At 35.7% G+C, this 22,220-nt stretch overlaps 2 protein-coding genes across 4 annotated transcripts in view; one reads left to right on the top strand and one right to left on the bottom strand.

Annotated features, from left to right (window-relative positions):
• ECM2 (extracellular matrix protein 2) overlaps nucleotides 1-16,469 on the bottom strand; it is a 39,067-nt gene extending 22,598 nt beyond the window's left edge. The window contains exons 1-2 of one of the 2 annotated variants that reach the window (XM_011378954.2): nucleotides 14,772-16,469; nucleotides 613-925 (exon numbers count right to left, since the gene is read on the bottom strand). In XM_011378954.2, coding sequence (XP_011377256.1) covers nucleotides 613-901 — 289 coding nt within the window. In that variant the 5' untranslated portion in view covers nucleotides 902-925; nucleotides 14,772-16,469. The remainder of the gene's footprint in view (nucleotides 1-612; nucleotides 926-14,771) is intronic. The other variant, XM_011378953.2, reaches the window with a different exon arrangement.
• CENPP (centromere protein P) overlaps nucleotides 1-22,220 on the top strand; it is a 206,151-nt gene that overhangs the window by 148,884 nt on the left and 35,047 nt on the right. The window lies entirely within an intron of this gene.

Below are 22,220 nucleotides of genomic sequence, written 5' to 3'. Positions count from 1 at the left end.
TTTTTTTTTTTTTGGTCATTTGAAAGTTTTATGTAAACTATATAATTTTTTTGTTGTTGTTCCGAACCTGCAAAAATGTGGACCATTAAATACTAGTTTTTAAAAATGCTTAGTTGAAGTTTTGGAAGAATTTCCAATCTTTTCAGCCTTTAAAAATTCATTGGTTTAGTCTGTATAAAATAAAATCAGTGGCTTAACTATTTTTTTGTTGAAAATTTTTGATTGAAAATATTTACTAGCCATGTATAGAATCATCTGAATAATTTGTTTTATATCTTAGATGATATATCATTATAAATGAAAAATCAGTTTATAAATTTATGTGTATATTACCTATGTTATGATAACAACTATTTAAAATACATGACATAGTTAACAGACTAGAAATAAAACAAAATAGTAATTATGGTTTCGTAAGTATAGTTGTAGGATAACTGGTTTTTTTTTCTGTTTTCCAGTTTTATATTCTAAATACATTCTGTAAATGATTTTTAACATTAATTTAAAATTTATCTTTGTGGATTAAACCAAAAGATAATATAAGTTAAAAAATTTTTTAAATTATCTTCATGGAGGTTCTTTCTCCGTCTCTCTTTAGTACTGTTTTCTTACCTGGCAGCACATTATAGCTTGTTTCTACTCCAAGAAACCTTATAAAGGATTCAGACTTCTCCTCCATGCTGTAATCCAAGCTAACCATGGGAAATGTTGCTGTTGGTGTCCCCATTGTTGTCTGCTGCATTCCAGGCTGTCTACTGGATCTGTGGTTTGGCGAAGAACTTTTTTTCAATCTTCTGTAATACATCTTCCTTTTTTGCTTCCTAGGAATTGTTTCATTTTGTCCAAAGTCAGTTTGGAAAATGATAAGCAGAAAAATACAGAATAGACCTGCAAACTTCATGCTTGCTTTTTCACCATCCAGTTCCTAGAATGAGAATGAAACAATTTTGGAGTTAGTGGTGACTAACTTTTTACCTCTGAAATCTGGCTTATAATTGCCTACATTCTTCAGCAGAGAGTCTTTGAGAAATAACACATGATAGTGGGCTCTATGCTATACTATTACTGCCAAATCAGAATTTAGAATTTTTCTATTAGAATCAAGAAACATCTAATCTATAACAGGCATGAGCAGACTTTTCTATAAAGGACCAGATAGTAAATATTTTAGGCTTTACAGGCCATATGTTTTCTTTCATAACTATTCCACTAGGCCTTTATAGCACAAAAGCAAAAAATATGTACACAGATGGGTGTGGCTGTATGCTGATAAAACTATTCAATTGGTCATACTTGGCACCTGGGCCATTGTTTGCCACCGTCTCTCTGGACTGCTGTGTTTTAGGTTTTTGGAGGTTACTCAAGAGATTTCTGAGTAAGTTATTTTGTGACTGACATCATCGAAAACTCATTTTCCCAGCTCTTCTATTTTGTTTTTTATACTCTAGCTTTATAATTTTCTTTATTGGGTGCAGGGACATAATTACACTATATAAAAATAACAGTAAACTAGCATCAGTTACAAAGAGATAAGAGGGACAAAGCATCTCTTAGCCAGTCTCAGGAACAGCACAGGGCCCTGCACATGGTAAAGCTGAAAAACGCATACTTCAGTACTCTCGATGAGAAAGACTAAGTGTGTCAGAGGCTGGTTGAAGGATCGCCAGGCCATATGCTCTGGCCTGCAGTTAGTCCTACAAGGAAAGGTTTGTACAGTGTCCATTGCCCCTCTGAGCTTAGAGCCATTGTCTTCACCCTTACCCCTCCGTGGCAGCTCTTCCTTTGCTGTTCTTCCCTCAGGTCCCCTCATTGTCATTACCCTCTGAGATGGAGTGCCCTCTCCACACAGCCAGGATGTTTGGAGCAGAATCTGAAACCCTAGGGACCCTAAAGACCCAGGATCATTAGTTAAAGTGGCAGCCTTGCTCGGTGATAAAATTTATTCCACTCCTCACAGGCCTGTCTCGATCATTTCTGTCAACCAGTACAAAACTGTTATATTTCAGAAAACATCCCTCTGGCTGGTGATGGGCAAGAATGGTAAAGTTTTAAGGTGATATTATATACAGAGATTAAAACTCCATAGTTCTGGTCAAGATGTCTGAGTAAGTAGATGCTGTGCTCGCCTCTTCTCACAACCACATCAAAATTACAACTAAACTATAGAACAGCCATCATTGAGAATCACCTGCAGTCTAGCTGAACGGAAGTCTTATAACTGAGGACATACAGAAGAAGCCACATTGAGACTGGTAGGAAGGGTGGAGATGCGGATCAGGCTGGTCCCACCACCACATGTGGTGGTTAAAAATGGGGAGGGATACCTCCGCTGCGGAGGTCCCCTCTGAGGAGCAAGTGGTCCCAGCCACACACTGGGCTGCCCAGCCCAGGGTCCCAGTGACAGGAAGAGAAGTCCCCATAGCTTCTGGCAGTGAAAACCAGCAGAGATTGTGACTGAGTGAAAAGTAGGGTTGCTGGAGTCCCTGGTGTTCCTCTTAAAAAGCTCTCACACAGACTCACTCATTCTGCGCCTCCAGTGCTGGGGCAGCACCTCGAAAGGCACTAGGGACATACCTACAGGGAGGAATGGAATTGTCTGACTTCAGGGCAATGGCTGGAGGTATAGCTTTCTCCCAGACAGAAGTGCCAGCAGAAGCCATTGTTCCTTTGATGAGTCCTCCCCTCACCCAATGTGTACATGTAAGCAGTTGCCAAGTCTAATTCTCCATCAACCTGGCTGACACCATTCACCCTGCCCTGATGATACCCTGAGACTCCGCCCCACCGAAATTTTGGGTCCACCCAAGCCATATCCAGTGGCTTTTCCATACAAATGGCCTATCTAGGCTCATGCTATGGACTTTACTAAAATCTTTCAAAAGTTTACAACCTCAAACAATCAACATCTGGCCTTGGCATGCCCAGTACCTCTTGCTAAGCAGCCCCAAACCTGGCACTCGTGGCAGCCAGCACTGATTCTCAGCTTAGCCTCTCCCAGGCACTCCCAAAGCACACACAAGTGGCAACCACCTGCAGACCATTTTGTAGCTCATACCAGGTAGTGCTGGGCAGGGCATAGACAGCAGCTGACCTTGGCCTGCAACAAAGTTTCTCCCAAGAGGCCCCAGAATCAACACATTGGGTGGCTGGCTTCAGACCATAACAGAGCACTACCCATCACCTTCACCAAGACCCAAAAGGCAGACTGGGTAGGCACCAGAGCCCTGCTCTGTAGGATCAGCTCCTGCACAACAGCTCCTCTACTGTAGTCACAGCCAGTTCTTATAGCCAATCAGCCTGAAGGTCAGTCCCTCCCACTGACATGCAAACAGCAACAGAGGCTCATCTACAACAGGAGGGCACATACAAACCACACGAGGGACACAGCTGGAGCATCTGGCTCAGTTGACCAAGGAGACAGGGCCCTACAGGTCACTTAGTATATAAGACCACACTATCAAGATTGGAAGACATAGCAGATGTACCTAATACATAGAAACAAACACAGGGAGACAGAAAAAAAAAAAAAAAAGTCCCAAATGAAAGAACAGAACAGAGCTCCAGAAAAAGAACTAAACAAAGTGGAGACAAGCAATTTATCAGATGCAGAGTTTGAAACACTGGTTATAAGGATGTTCAGTGATCTCATTGAACTTCAACACTGACATAGGAAACATAAAAATGGAGATAGAAAACATGAAAGAACTAATCAAAAATAGAGAATGCAATAATTGAAATAAAGAATATATTAAAGGGGACCAAGAGTAGATTAGATGAAGCAGGGGATCAAATCAGCAATTTGGAAGATAAGGTAAAAACACCCAATCAGAACAACAAAAGGAAAAAAATCCCCCCAAATGAGGACAGTTTTAGGGGCTTGTGGTACAACATCAAGTGTACTAACATTCTTATCATAGGGGTACCAGAAGGAGAAGAGAGAAAGCAGAGAATTGAAAACGTATTTGAAGAACTAATGATATAAAACTTCCCTAACCTGGCTAAGGAAATAGACATACAATCCCAAGAAGGAGAGAGTCCCAAACAAGATGAACCCAGAGGCTCACACCAAGACACATCATAATTAAAATGCCAAAGGTCAATAACAAAGAGACTCTTAAAAGCAGCAGAAGAAAAGCAGTTAGTTACTGACAAGGGTGCTCCCATAAGACTGTTGAAGGGATTGGCACGAAATATTCAAAGTGATGAAAAGCAAGGACCTACAACCAAGATTATTCTACCCAGCAAAACTATCATTTAGAATTGAAGGACAGATAAAGAACTTCTCAGACAAGAAAAGGCTAAAGGAGTTTATCTCTACCAAACTAGTATTACAAAGAAATATTAATGGAACTTCTTTAAGAAGAAGAAAAAAATAATAAAATGGCAATAACTACACATCAACAATTATTTTAATGTAAATGGATTAACTGCTTCAATCAAAAGGCATAGGGTGGCTAAATGGTTAAGAAAATAAGACCTTAACATATGCTGCCTACAAGAGATTCACTTCAGAACTGAAAGTAAAGAGGTGGAAAAAGATATTTCATGAAAATGGAAACAAACAAAAAAAGCTGGGGTAGCAATACTTATACCAGATAAGTATAAGTACTAGAGACAAAGAAGGATCCAGTAAACCCATTTCTGGGTATTTGTCTAAAGAAACCTAAAACATGACTTCGAAGGGACATGTGCATCCATACGTTCATTGCAGCATTATTTACAGTAGTCAAGATATGGAGTCAGTCTGGGTGTTTGTTGGTTGATGAACGGATAAAGAAGAGATGGTACATATTTACAGTGGACTATTACTCAGCCATAAAAAGAATTAAATCTTGCTGTCTGCAACAACATGGGTGGAACTAGAGCATATTGTGCTAAGTGAAGTAAGTCAGACAGAAAGACAAATGTCATGTGATTTCACTTATATGGAATCTAGAGTATGGTATAAATGAACAAATAAAACAAATAAGCTCATACATACAGAGAACATTTTGATGGTGCTGGATTGGGAGGGGGTCAGGGGAACAAATGAAGGGAGGAGGGTATTAAGAGTTACAAATTTTAAGTTACAAAATAGTTATGGAGATGTAGAATATAGCATGGGGAATGTAGTCAGTAGTATTGTAGCAATTATGTATGAATTTATCAGGATGATCGCTTCATAAGTTATATAAATGTCTCTAATCACTGTGTTATACACCTGAAACTAATATAATATTGTATGTCAACTGTAATTAGGAAAAAAATCTTTGGGAAAAAAAACTCCAAATTGCAAAGAAGAGACTTTGAAGGCTCAAAGGGCCAACAGTAGCTACAGACTCTGTCAACCAGCAATCTTGTTGGGATCTTAGGAAATAGCTAAGAGACCCTCTAAGCATTTGATTCAATTTTTCTGTATGAAACAAAGTGATCTGTTGACATCCAGATGCTGTTATCTTTAGGTCTGCTTCAAAACCTGTGCGTAGCCCTGGGAATCTCAAGGGCATCTGAATGGAAGACCATATACTATGGGTAAAGCAGGGCTTCCTCATCACAGTGCCTACCACTCACATGTGTAGGAAATGGGGGTGATCAGTGTCAAGTCCAGCCAAATATTGTGATTTGCTCTCAGTAAATACCTACAATGATTGTAGCAAACACAGTGTTGACAACTTGGGTCCTTTGCGTAGGTACAAATGTCTCTCACTGACCTGTTTTTGACATTTTGCCATATGGTACCTCTTCACCTGGAGTTCAAAAATGAGAGCACTCTTTTGTTGGTGGTTTTCATCCCCGCATTGCCAACCTTCTTGCTAGAGGGACCTCATGAAGTAGCGATTCTTGGAGAAGCTGGAAGTTAGTTCATGGTCACCTCCTAGAGAACCTGCCAGCCATTGTACCAGTTTTGTGACAAAACTTAACAAATCTTTCTGTTTCCATCCAAGATGGAGTAATATACCAGATATACTTTCCTACCTAAAACAACTTAAAATTCAGACAAAATGCATGAAATAACATTTTCAAACATTAGACATGGAATAGACCAAGATAGATTCCTGAGAGAGGGAACAAAATCCAAGGTGAGCCCCCACTTATTGCCTTACGGGAGTTCCTTCCCAGGCTGCAGCCCAGGGAAGGGACCCAGGCAGAGTCCTACAGGCTCCCTCAGTTGTAAAGATAGACCTGGGGGTCTGGTGATTCCAGTGAGGCAAGAGTTAGCAGAGCAGAGTACAGAGAGGTGAGAGCTACCCAGATAAAGTCTTCTAGAGACTTCAAGTCTTCAGCTGAGTACTGATCAGCACATTTGTGTGAGTAAACTACTCGATGCTGGAGAAAAACTACCATAAAAGAAAAATCCCTGGGACTTAAAAAAGGCTGTGCAGAGTTTGTGTGCCCACTAGTCAGAGTGAAAAACCTGTACTTCACATGGCATCAGGTGGAGTACTCAGGACACTGGCACAGCAGAGGAAACAGTTCACCTTAGACTAATGGCTGCCCTGATCCTATTTAACAAAACTGAGCAACAAGCCTTTCTGAGAGGATCAAACTGTGTACAATAACTTAACCATATCCCAGAGCGCCTAACAGTGCTTGAGAATCCAGCAAAAATTTACCAGGCACACAAGAAGCAGGAAGAATTAACCCATAATAATGACAAAACTCAATCTATTTAAACCAATCCAAAAATGATACAGCTGACATAATTATTCAGTAGGTCACTAAGTTATTATAACTATATTCTATATGTTCAAGAGGTAGAGAAAGATATTTAAAGAGATCCAAATCAAAAATTTTAAAAAAATGGAAACTAGAATGTGAGAGAGAAAAACTACACTACAAGGGATGAATAACACATTAGATATCAAAGAAGAAATTAGTGAACTTGAAAGCAGTTATAGATATTATTCAAAATGAAATACACAAACAGACACAAAATTAGTAAAAAGCATGAACAGAGCATCACTTTGCTGTAAGATAACTACAAAGCAATGGAATAACTATATGTCCATTTCCAGTCCCCAAAGAGCTAGGGAGGCACAAAAATATTTATATATAAAGAAATAAAGACTGATCATTTTCCAAGTTTGATGAAAATGATATACCCACATATCTAAGCTCAATGAACCCCCAACATTAGGAATATGAAGAAAATTATACCAAATATTTATCATATTCAAACTGCCTTAAAACCAGTGATAAAATCTTAACAGAGAAAAAGACAAAGTTATGAATAAAGGCAGACTTCTCATCAGAAACAGTACAAGCTAGTGACAGTAGAGCAACATCTTTAAGGTACTGAAAGAAAAGATAATTGAATATTTAATACTCTTAACTGTTCAACAGTTGCATTTATTAATACAATAATAGTGTATTTTGGTGTGTTTATGACAGGTAGAAGTAAAATGTATGAGAACAGAAGCAAAGAGGAGGAAGTAGGACATGTAAATGTGCTGTTGTAAGGTTCCTATACTATAAGCGAAATGGAAAAATATCTCTTGAAGGTAAACTGTAATAAGTTAAAGATGCATATTATGAGCCCTAAGAGTTACCGGTAATAAGCCAATAAAGGAAATAGAGTAGAATAGTGAGAAATAATCCAAAACATAAGTAAATTATTAAATGTAAATTGATTAAATCCCACATTTAAAAGGCAGAGACTATCAGATTGAGTTTTTAGAAAGTAGGACCCCAGTAGATGCTACCTATAAGAAACTTACATAAAGATACAAATGGGTTAAAGTTAAGAGGGTGGAAAATATATACCATGGTAACACTAATCAAAAGAAGAGCAGAATATGGGGATGTAAAGTACAGCATACAGAATATAGTCAGCTGGATACTAACTTACCAAGGTGATCACTTTGTCAGTTATATAAATGTCTAATCACTATGGCATATACCTGAAACCAATATAATATTGTATGTCAACTATAATTGAAAAATAAAAAATAAAGAATAGTGGAATGGCTATACTAATATAAGATGAAATGGATAAGATGAAGAATATTAGCAATCATAAAGAGAGCCACTGCATAATGATAAAGAGATTTTTTTCTTCATGCAGATACAACAATCCTAAACCTTTATACACTTAACAATGCAGCTTCAAAATACATGAAGAAAAAATTAATAAAACTTTAAGAAGAAATAGACAAATTTATAGTTACCATCCAAATTTTCTACTTTTCTGTCTCAAATATTGATTTTAAAAATAGTAGATTGCAAGTTAAAACAACAAGATAGCACTATACAGTTATTAGAATGGACAAAATAAAAAACACTGACAGCACCAAATGCTGGCAAGGATGTAGAGCAACAGGAATTCTCATCCATTGGTGATGGGAATGCAAAACGGTACAGCCTCTTCGGAAGATAGTTGGGCAATGTTTTAGAAAACTAAATATGTTCTTAAACATATAACCCAGCAGTCATGTTCCTTGGTATTTACCCAAATGAGTTAAAAACTTATGTCCACACAAAAACCTACACATGGATGTTTACAGCACCTTAATTCACAATTGCCAAAACTTGGAAGCAACTAATATTTTCTTCGGTATGTGACTAGATAAACTGCAGTCTATCCAGACAATGGAATATTATTCAGTGCTAAAAAGAAACAAGCTATCGATCCACATAAAGACATGGAAGAACCTTAAATGCATACTACTAAGTGAAAGAAGCCAATCTGAAAATGCTGGTATTATATGATTACAACTATATGGCATTCTGGAAAAGACAGTAAAAAATCATTGGTTGCCAGGGGTTGGTGTTATGGGGGAGGGATGAATAATTAGAACACAGAAGTTTTTAGGGCAGTGAAAATTTTCTGTAATACTGTCATGATGTATACATGTCATTGAACATTTATCCAAATCCATACAGTGTATAATAACCAACTGTGAATTGTGAATTATGGATGTGGTTATAATGATGTATCAATATAGGTTCATCAGTTTTAACTTGCTATGAACCTAAATATGATAATTGTCATATTTAAAAAACATTGTTAACATCAGTGTTTACCCCTTAAAATCAGGAACAATGAAAAGGTGTCTGGTCTCACCACTTCTTCTCAACATTTTACTGAATGTTCTAGCCAGTATAGTAATGTAAGACCAAGAAGTAAAATGCATTCAGATTAGAGAGGAAGAAGTAAAACTGGCTTCATTCACAAATGTCTTGGTCATCTATGTAAAAAATCCTATAGTGCCTATGAAAAAGCTTCTACAACTAATAAGAGCTTAGTGAAGTTTCAGGATTCAAGATCAAGATCAGGGATAGAAGGACTGCAAATTGGTATGGCCACTATGGAAAGTGGTAGGGAGGTTCTTCAAAAAACTAAGAATTGACCTACCATATGATCCAGCAATCCCTCTACTGGATATTTACCCCAAATACTTGAAAGCTCATATTCGAAAAGATATTTGCACACCGTTATTCATAGCAGCATTATTCACAGTGGCCAGGACATGGAAGCAACCGAAGTGTCCTATGATAGATGATTGGCTAAGGAAGCTGTGGTACATATATACAATGCAATATTACTCAGCCATAAGAAGAGATGAAATACTGCCATTTGCGATAACATGAATGGACCTTGAGATAATCATGCTAAGCGAAATAACCCAGACAAATGTTGAAAATCACCATGATATCACTTATATGTGAGATATAAACCTAAAAGCAACAAATGAACAGGACAAGCAAACAGAGACTCATGGACATGGACAATGGACAGTGGTTACCAGAAGAGAGGGGGGAAATTAAAAAATTAAATGAAAAAATTAAAAAAAGATCAGGGATAGAAAAATAAAGGTTATTTCTATAAGCTAACAACAATCAGGAAATTATGTTCAAAATATAACACCATTTTTAATAGCATAAAAATGTGAAATCCTGAAAAGATAATTTTGACAAAAGATATACAAGATCACTGCCCTGAAAACTATAATGCATTGCTGAGATAGAGGAATAAAGATCTTAACTGTGTTTATGGATCAGATGACTTAGTTTTAAATTCTCAATTTTCCCTTAAATTTGTCACAAAGCCCATCAGAATTCTAGCAGGCTTTTTTTTTTTTTTTAATTGACAAAGTGTTTCTAAAACTTGTATGGAAATGTAAAAAGCCTAGAATAGCCAAAGCAACTTTGTGAAAAGGAAGAATAAATCTGTAGGACTAACACTTCCTGGAAAAAGTGATTCTAAAACTTACATGGAAATGTAAAAAGCCTAGAATAGCCAAGGCAACTCTGTAAAAAAGAAGAATAAATTTGTAGGACTAACACGACCTGATTTCAATACTTATTAAAAGCTAGAGAAATATAGATAGTGTGACATTGGTATTAAGGTAAACAAGTGAATCAATGGAACAGACTAGAGAGTATATAATTAGACTAAAACATACAGTTAATTGGGTTTCACCAGAGATGCCAAAACAATTTTAATGGAGGAAAGGTGATCTTTGAGATATAATTATACTAGAACAATTGCATAGTCACATATAAAACAAAAATACACTATAAAAAATTGATAATGTAAGAGCAAAAAGTATAAAATTTGTAGAAGAAAATGGGAAAAATTTTTGGTGACTTTGGGGTTAGCAGTATACTTTCTATTAGATTATTGTTTTTTAATGCAATCTGAGAACCTTTGTCTTTTAATTGGAACATTAAGTGTATTTATATTTAATATAACAGTTGATATGTTTGGGTTTAATTCTGTTTTCTGACTATTTGCTTTTTATTTCTCTTGCTTATTCTGTTTTTTTCTTGCTTGCTTTATTTTTAATTGCTTAGTTATTATTCCATTAGTAATAATACATTTTTTGCTGTTCTGTGTTTTGTAGAGATTACCACACACACCCTTGACTTCTCTAGTCTAATACAAATAGTAGCTTTACCTCTTCTTGGACAAGAACCAGGACAACTTTAATTTCAGTTACTTCATCCTGGCACATGTGCTGCTTTTATCATATGTTTTAATTCTTTATATATGTTAAACTCTCAAAAGGTTATTGTCATTACTGTTTTATACTCAAAGTTTATTTATATCAGCTCTCTCAGCCTTAGCACTATTAACATTTGGGTTGGATAATTCTTTTTTGATGAGGAACTGGACTTTGAATACTTAATAGCATCCTTGGCCTCAAGCCAGTAGATACCCCTAGCACTCTCCCTTCAGTTATGACAACCAAAAATGCCTCTAGACATTACCAAATGTATTATAAGAGATGGAGGGAATCATCCTACCCCAAGTTGAGAATCACTGATTTAGATTTACCTAAACATTTATCCTTTTTGTTTTTATTTCTTCTTGCATCTCCAGTCTTTTTTTAGGATTATTTTCCTTCTGACTGAAGAAGACCTTTTAGTAATTCCTTTAGTGCAGGACTCCTGATGACCAATTTTCTTTTTGTGTATCTGAAAATGTTTATATTTTATATTCATTCAGAAAAGATGTATTCCGTAGATACGGAATTCTAGGTTGGCAAGTGGTTTTGTTCAGCATTTTGATGATCTCATTACAATGTCTTCTTGTTTTTATAGTTTCTACTAAGTAGTCATCTGTCAATCTAATTATTTCCCCTGTAAAAGTAACTTTTGTTTTCTGGCTACTTTTAAGATGTTCTCTTTGACTTTGGTTTTCAGCTGTTTTACTCTTAAACATTTGATTTTCTTGTTTTTATCCTGTTTGGAATTCATAGTACATCTTGAATCTATAGCCTGATATTCATCATATCTGGAAACTTCTAAGCCCTTATCTCATCTAATAATACTTTCTTGCTTCTCTCTCCTCTTTCTTTTTAGAAGTATGATTAGATGTATGCTAGCCTTACTTTGTCTTGTTTTGTTTTTTTTGTTTAATTTTTTTTTTTTTCAGTTACACTGGATAATATTATATTAGTTTCAGGTGTACAGCATAGTGGTTACACATTTATATAACTTATGAAGTGATCCCTCTGATAAATCTAGTACCCACCTGACATTGTACATAATTATTACTTATTATTGACTATATTCCCTATGGTGTACTTTACATTCTCGTGACTATTTTGTAACTGTCAGTTTGTACTTCTTAATCCCTTCATCTTTTTAACCCAGTCGCCCAACTCCCCTCTCATCTGGCAACCATCAGTTTGTTCTCTGTATCTATGAATTTGTTTCTGTTTTGTTTGTTCATTCATTCTTATGTCTTTAATGTCTCTTTCCCTCTCTTATGTTTTTCATCCTTCTCAGCCACCTCTTCCGATCTGCAGATGTCTCCAGAAGAAAAGCTCTTCCTCTTTGGGTTTCAGTGCTACCCCTGTTATTTCCCCCACCTTGTCTGGTTATTGTCAGCAGGTTGATTGGTCTGAATTGCCTAGACTGACAATTATTTATTATTTATTTGTTTATTTGTTTATTTAATTTTTAATTAATTTATTTTCATTATGGTGACATTGGTTAAAAAAATCCAGTTAAGTCAACAGTAAGACATATATATATATATATATTGCATTGTGTATTCACTACCCCTTTTACTCCATCTACCTCCTCCATCTTCGCTACCCCTCTATCTTCTGGTAACCACTAGTCTATTGACCATGTCCATGAGTCTCTGTTTTAGACTGCCGTTTTTAGAAGCAGAATTTCTCTCAGATTCATTTTATTTCCTGCTGAAATATATCTTCTTTCTTAAAGAGAATGTTATGAGTTGTAAACATTTTGAATTCTTCTATGACAGAAAATTTCATTCTGTTTAGTTGGAAATAGAATTATTTCAAAATTATTTTCCTTTGTACTTTACAGATATTGTTCCATTAGTTTCTTAAATCTAGTGTTACGATGAGAAGTTTAATTTGAATCTGATTTTCATCTCTTCCTAAGAAATGCTTTCTTTCTTTCTGTAGAAGCTTTTTTATCATATTTTCAGTTCATCTTTATTATTCAGAAGTTTGACTACATATATAGGTTTTTAAAAAAATTTATTTATCTTGAGATCTTTTAATCTAGTGACTTTTTTTCCCCCTACACAAGCTCTCTTTTACTAAGGCTATGTTTTTCCTCTTTTGATTCATCCCATCTTCTCCCATCTTTGAAGGACTCCTCACAATTTCTGTCTCACCAGGAGTTCCCCTTCTTATTTTCTAGTGAACTATATATTCATGTGTGTATTTGTTTGTAATATATCTTGTATTATTTCTAGGTATCTGGTGAGAGGAGAAGAGGATGTGATAGCTGCTCAGTTTACCCTCCTGAATCTTAGTAGTTTTTTTTATAACTTCATCTACCAGAACCGTCCTCCTCTAGTCAAGTTGCACTTGGATCATATTCTGACTAGCCACCACTTTACCTTAGCTCAACAGTCTCTAAGGTATCTTTATGTCAGCTAGCCTCAGCGTGCAAACTTTGCTTAATATATATGTCCATTAATTACTGCAGTCATTTCAAAACTTTTGCGATAGGTCATTGAAATGAACATATATTAGAATAACTTTTTGTAATCTACTTTTGGAAAAACATGCAAAACATAAAGAAGGAGCATACCCCTTAGCTGATGGGCAGCTAAAATTGTAAAAGTCAATTCAGAGAGCAAACTAATGTTGGAAAGAAATAGCAATAGCAACAGGGGAAAGCAATATGAAAGTTGGGACTGTGAGTAGAATTTGCTGAGTGGCAGGGGAGTGGGATCTGATGGAGGGCATAAATGCTATGTTTTGCAGAAAAACATACATAGAAATGTTCTTGCTTTGACAAGACTCTCCATCTTGTGGTGGATAAGAGTTATGAGGAGCAGGGCCCTGAACATAAGGGCTCTAGAGATAAACTCTCCCATTGGAGTCTCAGATATCCTGTTGTCCCTAGGCCTCCTGTGAGTACTCACTTAACAGAGTACCTGAGCTGACCTCCCTCCCAGTTTTCCCATCCTGGAAACTGTCTCCCTTAGTCTTTCTCTCCACCGCCCCCCCCCCACCCCGCAAATTGGCTTACTTGTACTTATCCAGAAATCTAAATAGATATGTACAGAAATAAATTTGCAGAGCTATCTTAATTTTAACAAAATCAGAATCTGAAGTTTCATTGAAATGTTTAAATTTTACGAAATGGCCTCTCAATGCCAATTTTATAATTGATGCCTAGGCCTTTGTGATTTTCAGTGATTTATAGAATTTCTTATTGCATTCAATATTTAATAAACAACTTTGCAATTGGGTGAATATGCTTCTAGAAGTAAGATTTTATGACACTCTAATTATAATAGGCATTATTTTAATCAAGTAAATTCTTTCTAGCACTTATTGTGTTTATCACAACATTAAATATCATCTATAAACCTTGATTAACTTACTGTTTTTCTCTAAAGTTTTTCATCAGTTGTCTTAAGTAAGCTTTTAAAATAGTGAATTTCGAATTTTAAACTTCTACACAAAGACACGAGATGTCTGTTAGCCCTTTTAACTTCACTCAACAGGCTTAAAATGAAAAAGTTTTAATTAATCCTTTATATTCTTTTAGGACTTTAAAATAGAGACAGAATGAAAACTTCAAGCCAACTTATACTTCTATTGAGCGTATAATTCTATTTAACCATATAAAAATATATCTAATCCTAATTCCATAAAATTTGAAATACTTGGGAAGTATTCATCCTGAAAAAAAAGTAAACAAAATAATGCACATTTAAAACCTTAAAAATCTGTTAGTAAGAGCTAATTTCCTCAAGTGTTAAACATATTTACAACACAACACACCCAAATATTAAAACCATTCCACATGCTATAGTAGAAACTTAAAATTTAAAACTTTTTTACCTGGAAATCTAAACTAAGTAGGCTTTGCTTGGTGTCATTTAAGTCTCCAGCTGAAAATGAAACAAAAATCAGCTTTCTTTAAAACAAAGAACAGAAGGGAATGGTGAAAAATGATAACTGACTTCTTAGTAAAATCTAAAATAACTGCTTCTCTTGGGAATAAATGCCTTTCAGTTCTTTGTGCAGAAAATCAGCCAAGGGAGTAACCAGGGAAAATGGTTACCAAGGGAAATATTTTTTCTAAATCACAAGAAAAATGGAAAGCAGCAGCAGGCGGAAAAAAACATTAGTCTGTAGGCTGAGAAGGCAGAAGCATGAAAATGGAGCTTGATTAAGAATTCTGTGGTTTTCGTAGACTATTTGCATAAAAAATTCTCGACCTTTAAACTAGCCTGTGTGATACCATTTGAGTTTTATCAGATTACAGAGATGCCATTGTTGCCAAGTTAGAACTGCATTCCTGGGATGCCTTTAGTTGGGATAATGCATCTCTCATCATCTCTCTGTCTGCCCACCCCCATCTCACATGCAGTTTTGTTAACAAAACAAAAAGCTGTTACATATTAATGTCATTGAAATTATGTAACTTCCAAACTTGAAGCAATAACAAGAAAGTGTTCAAGAGAGCTGTGATGTTTCTGATTATGGTTACTCTGTTAAACTGTTTATGTACTTTAGACTCAGTGTCTTTTATCTGCAAGTGAGGAGGTCAGAGACAGGTCAGGATTGCAGGCACATAGCACTGCTTGCAGGTGACCTTGAGTGAGTTACTGCTGTTTCTGACTAAAGTTTATTCTTTTGTGCAATGGAGATGGTAATAGTTACCTTATTTTCGTGCAAATAAAATGAATAACATATATAATGTGCCAGTTATAGAGTAGGTAATTACATAATACCTATTTTTTAAATTCATATTATTCTAGTGCACATTTCAGTAGCACATATATTAAATTCTTATTCTTCTACCTCAGGGATCCAAAATATTTGACAGAGAAGAGCTAGATATTTTTTCCCTAAATCTTAAAATGACCTGGAGGGATCAAATCAAGATGATGGACTAAGTTCATGGGCCACTCAAATTTCTAAAAATAATTAAAAACTATGGAGAGAGATTGAAGTATACAGGCATACAGAATTGTCCACAATATACCAAGAAGAAATAAGAAACTTCAAAACAGTACATGTGCTATTACCTTCTTTTAATATATACAATTTAGCATCTTTCTAGAGAACGTTGGAAGGAATAAACAACAAACTGTTAATAGTGATTATCTTGCTGATCGAATTATGAGGAAAATTTACTGTGTAATTCTCCATTTTTATGTTTAAAGGTTTTTAATACCCACATCAGAAAACTGATAACTTTTTAAAGAGAATTTAAACAATCATTAGAAGAAGTAACAAGTAGCAGTATAGAGGAGTAGCATTAATTACCATGCCAAGATTGACAAAGTGACAGAGAACTAGATTGTACAGTTTCTGATGTCTCTGCCCTAAAATTTTGTGGTTTAATGTACTGTTATATGAATCCTTCTGCACAAACTATTTTAACAACAGTAGTGAATGGAAAATACTGGTATTAGAGTTCTCTACCCCTTTATTATTATAGCGATCTTTTTTATTACTATTATTATTAATCTGTAATCACAGAGTAGCATACAATTAACAGAAAACAATTATTTTGTACAAGCTGAATCAAAGACAATAGGACATGGGAAAAATACCACTTCTATGTGTAATTTGTTCTATGTACCAATAAAACCTGCTTTAAATTTCTGTGCTAATTTAAACCCCCATACTCTACCAGGCAAGGTTAGTGAATATTGAAAATACCATGAAGGACAGAGCTAGCTATCTAAAAACATACTAGATATTGTGTAAATTTTTACAAAAATGAAAAACACTGTACAATGCCCAGCATAACTATATCTCGAAACTTGGCTCTAACAGCTGCTCTGCAAAGTTTAGTGTTATTCACCAAACAGGATGTGAGCAGGTCCCTCAGTGCCCAGGCCACAAGGGTGGCTAATGTGGGTTCCAGCTCCAGAACATGTTTGAGTAAGGTCACCTTTTCAGTATCTTCACGTCTGTGGTGTAGAGCTCCAGAATGTGTTTGAGTAAGATCACCTTTTCAGTATCTTCACGTCTGTGGTGTAGAGCAACAGAGAGTAAGTTTTTCTTTTAAGGGTGTACTTGCTTTCCATATGACAATTTTGTAGATAACACCCAGATAAAGCTAAATTTTGGAAATTTTAAGTGAGGCCTCTCTCAGAATTGGGAGTCCTACCTTGCTTCTGGCCAGTTCTGTGTCACCACCTCATTGCCATAGTCAAACGTTTTTTCAGCTAATTCACACTGAAGTATGACAGTTGCTTCATTTGCTTTTTTTGAATTCATCCTCTCAAAGCAATATTAACATTTAAGTGGAGTACTGATGTATAAATTTTCTGTGACATATTCAACCATTCGCTTATCATTGGACATTTGGGTTGTTTCCCCTTTTTGAGTTTTGATGCGTGTTTCTGGGTCACTTTCAAAAAGATTCTAGAGATGTATACTCCAACCAGAAACATATAAAATGCCCGTTCTCCTACCACTTTAGTTTTTAAATTATTTCATATTTTTGAATAGGAAATATATGTAGGAGCTATATATTTTTAAAGTGGACCATTAACATTTTTGGTTTTCTATATCTAATACTTATAGATTGGGTGATTCTACAAACCTCCCCATCAAAGACAACTAAAAAAGCTGAATCACTATAAACATCTTAAGATCATCAATGATGTCTCACTGGGCCCAAATCTGAGAGGCCTGTGATCAGCTTTTTGCCCTGGGTGTTTGCCAGAAATATTAAAGAGCAAAATTATCAATGAAAACAATTATACAGTGGACAAGATCAACAATGCTAAAAGTTGTGGGTTTTTTAAAAAATAAATTAAAAATAGTAAAATTGGAAGCAAATAGTCAAATAGGAAGAGAAGAGAGAAAGTTGTGGGTTTTTTAAAAAATAAATTAAAAATAGTAAAATTGGAAGCAAATAGTAAAATTGGAAGCAAATAGTAAAATAGGAAGAGAAGAGAGAAAGCACAGGTTACCGGGATGAGGACTAGAATAATTGCTCATTACAGATTCTGAAAACATTTAAAAGAAAATAAGAGGATATTATGAACAACTTTATGACATAATTTAGATGATAGAGAGAATTTCTAGAAAAATATAACTTAATAAAACTATCAGAAGAAGTAGAAAATCTGAATTACCTATAACTATTAAATCAAATTCATAATTTCAAACTCTCCCACAAAGAATACCATAGGCCTATTTATTAACAAATTCTATCAAACAATTTGTTAAGGCCAGCATAACTTTTATAACCTGTCAAGGACATTATAAGAACAGAAAATTATAGATCAGCCTAACTAATGAGTATAGATTCAAAAGAAACTAGAATATTAGCAAATCAAACAAACCACATATAAATAGGATAAAGCGTCATGACTACATTGGGTTTATTCAAGAAACCTGGTTGATTTAAGGATAAAATTCAAACATTATATGATTATCTTAATGTTTAAAGAAGAAAGAAGGAAAGAAGGGGAATAAAGGAAAGTGGGAAGGCAGGCAGGCTTTTATCATACTAGAAATAGATGCAAACTCCTTAGTCTGACAGAGTATCTACAGAAAACGATATTCTTCCACTCACTCCTAGCTATGTAATCAAGAGAAGTGGAAATGTATATCCACGTGAAAACTTATATACAAATTTTAAATTTCATAGCTGCACTATTTATAACAGCCAAAATGTAGAAATAGCCCAAATGTCCATCAGTTAATGAATGGGTAAATAAAATGTGGAATATTATTTGGCAAAAAAAGAAATGAAGTATTGACACATGCCACAATGTGGATGAACCTCAAAATCATTATGCTCAGTGCAAGAAGCCAGGCACAAGAAGCCACATACTATATTATTCTGTTTATATGAACTGTCCAGAACAGGCAAATCCACAGAGACAAAAAAATGAGTGGTTGCTGGGGTGAGGAGGGTGGGAGTTGGAGCAGCATGGGTAGTTACTGCTGATGGGTATGGGCTTTCTTTATGGGGTGATCAAAATGTTCCCAAAACAGGTAGTGCTGCTGAGTCAGAACTATGAATATATTAAAAACCACTGAATTGTATACTTTAAAAGGGTGAACATTATGGTATGTAAGTTGTATCTCAATAAAGCTGTTATTTAAAAAAATACTCAATGGTGAAATAATTAAATTTTTCTCTTTCTGGAAATAAGATAAGCAGGCCCACTATAGCTCCTAGCCAGTGCATTAAAGCAAAAAAAAAAAAAAAAGTTATGGAAAAATCTGAAATGATTTTCAGATAAGTTATTAAAATCATCTGAAGAGTTTACACAACATATAAAAATCAGTTGTGTCGCTCTATAGTTAGAGAATGAAATCGAGGAAAGGGAGTACTTTAAATATCAAATATATTAAAAAATATATCAAGTACATAGGAATAATCTAACCAAAGATGAGCAAATGTTGAGAGAAATTAAAGAAGACAAGATGGGGGAAAGGAGATACCACCATTAGGGAAGATACCATTTCTACTTAAACTGATTCAACTTGATACATTTTCAATCAAAATCCTAACAGTTTACCTTGCTGGGTTTTTTGGTTTTTGTTTTGGTTTTGGTTTTGGTTTTGGTGGAACTTGACAAGTTCTAAATGTATGTAGAAATCCAGAGGCCAAAAAATAGCCAAGCTATTCTTGAAGAACAAGGCTAGAGGACTTTCTGTCTTAATTATCAACTCTTATTATGAGAAACTACAGTAATTAAGATAGTTTAGTAATGACACAAGGATGAACAATAAACCAGTAGAACAGAAAGTAGCACAAAGGACTTGTTTACATTTGGCTACTTGATTTATGAGAGAAGTGGTCCTGCCAGGTGTGGGGACACCTCACCTCAACCAAGATTGTTTAGAGGGACTGAGGAATAAAGACAGAAGAAACTACAGATATGAAAACAGCCCCTGGCCTTTTTCTGTTTTGCTCCAGAGACTAGAACCAGCATCAGTGGACAGAGGATACAGACAGGCTGATTTGGGCTAGTTTAGAAAAAAAAACAAAAAACTTTCTAATAGCCAGCACTGCCCTGCTAAGCTGCTTGATGAGGTGCTGAGTCCGCACCAACTGGAAACCAGATGACATTCTATTGGGAATGCTGCAGAAGGGACTTCTCAAAGACACTGAACTTAACAATATCATTTTAGTGATAAGGTTCCATGTTTCTTTGAGTCTGCTTCATTAAAATGGCGTTGTCAGGCCACAGGGACTTTGGAGGTCAATCTCTCTCTGGGACTTCCCTCACTCTCTGAGCAGAGTTTGATCAAGGGACAGGCTTAGTAAAATGTCCCACGTAAACTATCAGAGGTGGGTTCTAGGTCAGGTTCTCTGTACATGTGTTTTCCAGTTCATTGCCCTCCCTTGAAGTCCCAGGTATCTGGAACAGATCCTTAATCTCCATGCTGAGCATATCAGGCAGAGAATATATCAGTGGGTTTCTTCTCTGCCTTTACATTTAGGTATAGAGACAAACTCCAGGGAGCAAGTGGTACAACTTGAGGATGTAAGGGTGCTAATGTCTTGATAAGAGGAATAAATCTAACCTGCATGGACCCTAGAAACAAAGCCACTTGGGCAGAAGGCTCTGGGATATCAAATGCCCAAAGCATGATCTTGAGGGGGAGGCTCTTGCTGTAAGAGAGCTTGTGGGTACCTTGCTTAGTGGAGAGTGGCATGACCAGAGGAGGGCCTCCAGTTCAGAAACCTCCTCTTGCCCGAGTGTAAGTGTAAAACTAGGATTTGGAAGCCAAAAAGAATCATGAGTGGTAACTGTAGTTTTCAGGGGAGAAAATATTCTAGGTGGAGAAATCGATAGAAGTGTATCAACGACTTTGGTGTGGTGGTCTCATTGTGATGTGACATGGTTCCCAAAAATGATGTCCTATATAATTTCATGTTGCTACATATACTTAGCTCTTGAGATAAGGGAAGTGCTATCATAAGTAATATGAATTAAGGAAACTATTCTGAAATATTCTGGTTTGGGGGATATAAAAAATACAGCAAATAAACAAACAAGTAGGTTCTTATATATAACTGAAGAGAGCATCTTCACAAACTTGTCCATGAGTCAGGAGGAGTCCCTTAAGTTTGTCAGTCTGGTCTTGGGTATGAATTCACACCTTGCAGGTATCCATATTTTTGGACTCATGACCTAAACCTGAATGACTCGACCATGTCAAGAGTGTGGCATTTGAGCCCAGATGTTAAATGATGGCAGTGACTGCATCTTGGAGGGATCACAGTGGAGCCTGTCCACAGCATCCTTCAGTCAGCTGTTTTCTATAATCTTAATTTGTTTCTCTTCTATTAATATACTCAAGCTTCTGTCAGCCAGAAAGAATCTTCTTATATCCTGTCCGTCCGTCTGTCCTCAAACTGCCATCTAGTCCTTCTTCCCATTCTCTACTTGGTTTCTTGGAAAAGTAATCTACATGAAATGCCTCCATGTACTCATCTCCCATTTGTTACTCATTCCACTGCAGTTCTGCTGCAGCATTTTTGGCTGTCATAAAAGTGCCCTCTCAAAAGTCCCAGTGGCCCCCGAAGCCTTATTTTTTCTGGTCCTATCAATTGCCATATTCTTGGATTTTGGTCTGCTCTTCTTTCTCATTATCTTTTACTGCCCCTCCCCCTTGTTCATATTGTAAATGTTGATGTTTTCATCCTTTTTCTTCCTCATAATCTTGTTCGTTCATTAAGCAGATATAAACAAGCACTAATTACATTGCTTTACATATGCCAATGAGTACAGATCTATTCTAAGTTCTAAACTGTTTCCTGAGCTTTATACTCAAATTGCCAACTTCCATTTTGCCAATTTGGCTTGGATCGCTCCCAAGCATTGCATCAGCATATCCAGAAGAACAAGATGTGCTGTGTACCGCCAAACTTGTTATTTCTTCTGTATTTCTTATTATAGATAATTCATGGAAATGCAGAAATGCAAGATCTACCTAACGACTGGTTTTACTGACTGAAGAGATTTTCAAATTTAGTTTCATCTCTGCTTTTTATAGCTAATTATTTAAATTTAGGCTTGGATGGAAATATGAATTCATATCATGTTCCAACAGCGAAAATATCATTTTTGCTTACCCAAACCAACCTGTTTTAACACTCGTAATATTCTGACAAAAGTTCAAGAGACTTGCTATTACAGAAAAAATTTTGCACAAAGAAAACCACATTTGGTATTTATAGTTTAGTTTTCATTCTTAAAAAATATAGTAAGTCATTTTTTGCCATAAGTACAAAGTTAAAAATGTATGTTATTCAGCACTTAGTTTTGTAGAGTTTTAAAGTAACCCAGGAATAGA

This window comes from Pteropus vampyrus, unplaced genomic scaffold (genome assembly GCF_000151845.1).
Source record: "Pteropus vampyrus isolate Shadow unplaced genomic scaffold, Pvam_2.0 Scaffold349, whole genome shotgun sequence".
In the NCBI taxonomy this organism is placed as follows: Eukaryota; Metazoa; Chordata; class Mammalia; order Chiroptera; family Pteropodidae; genus Pteropus; species Pteropus vampyrus.
The sequence above is the reverse complement of the archived record's forward strand: the minus strand, read 5'-3'. Positions and strand labels throughout refer to the sequence as shown.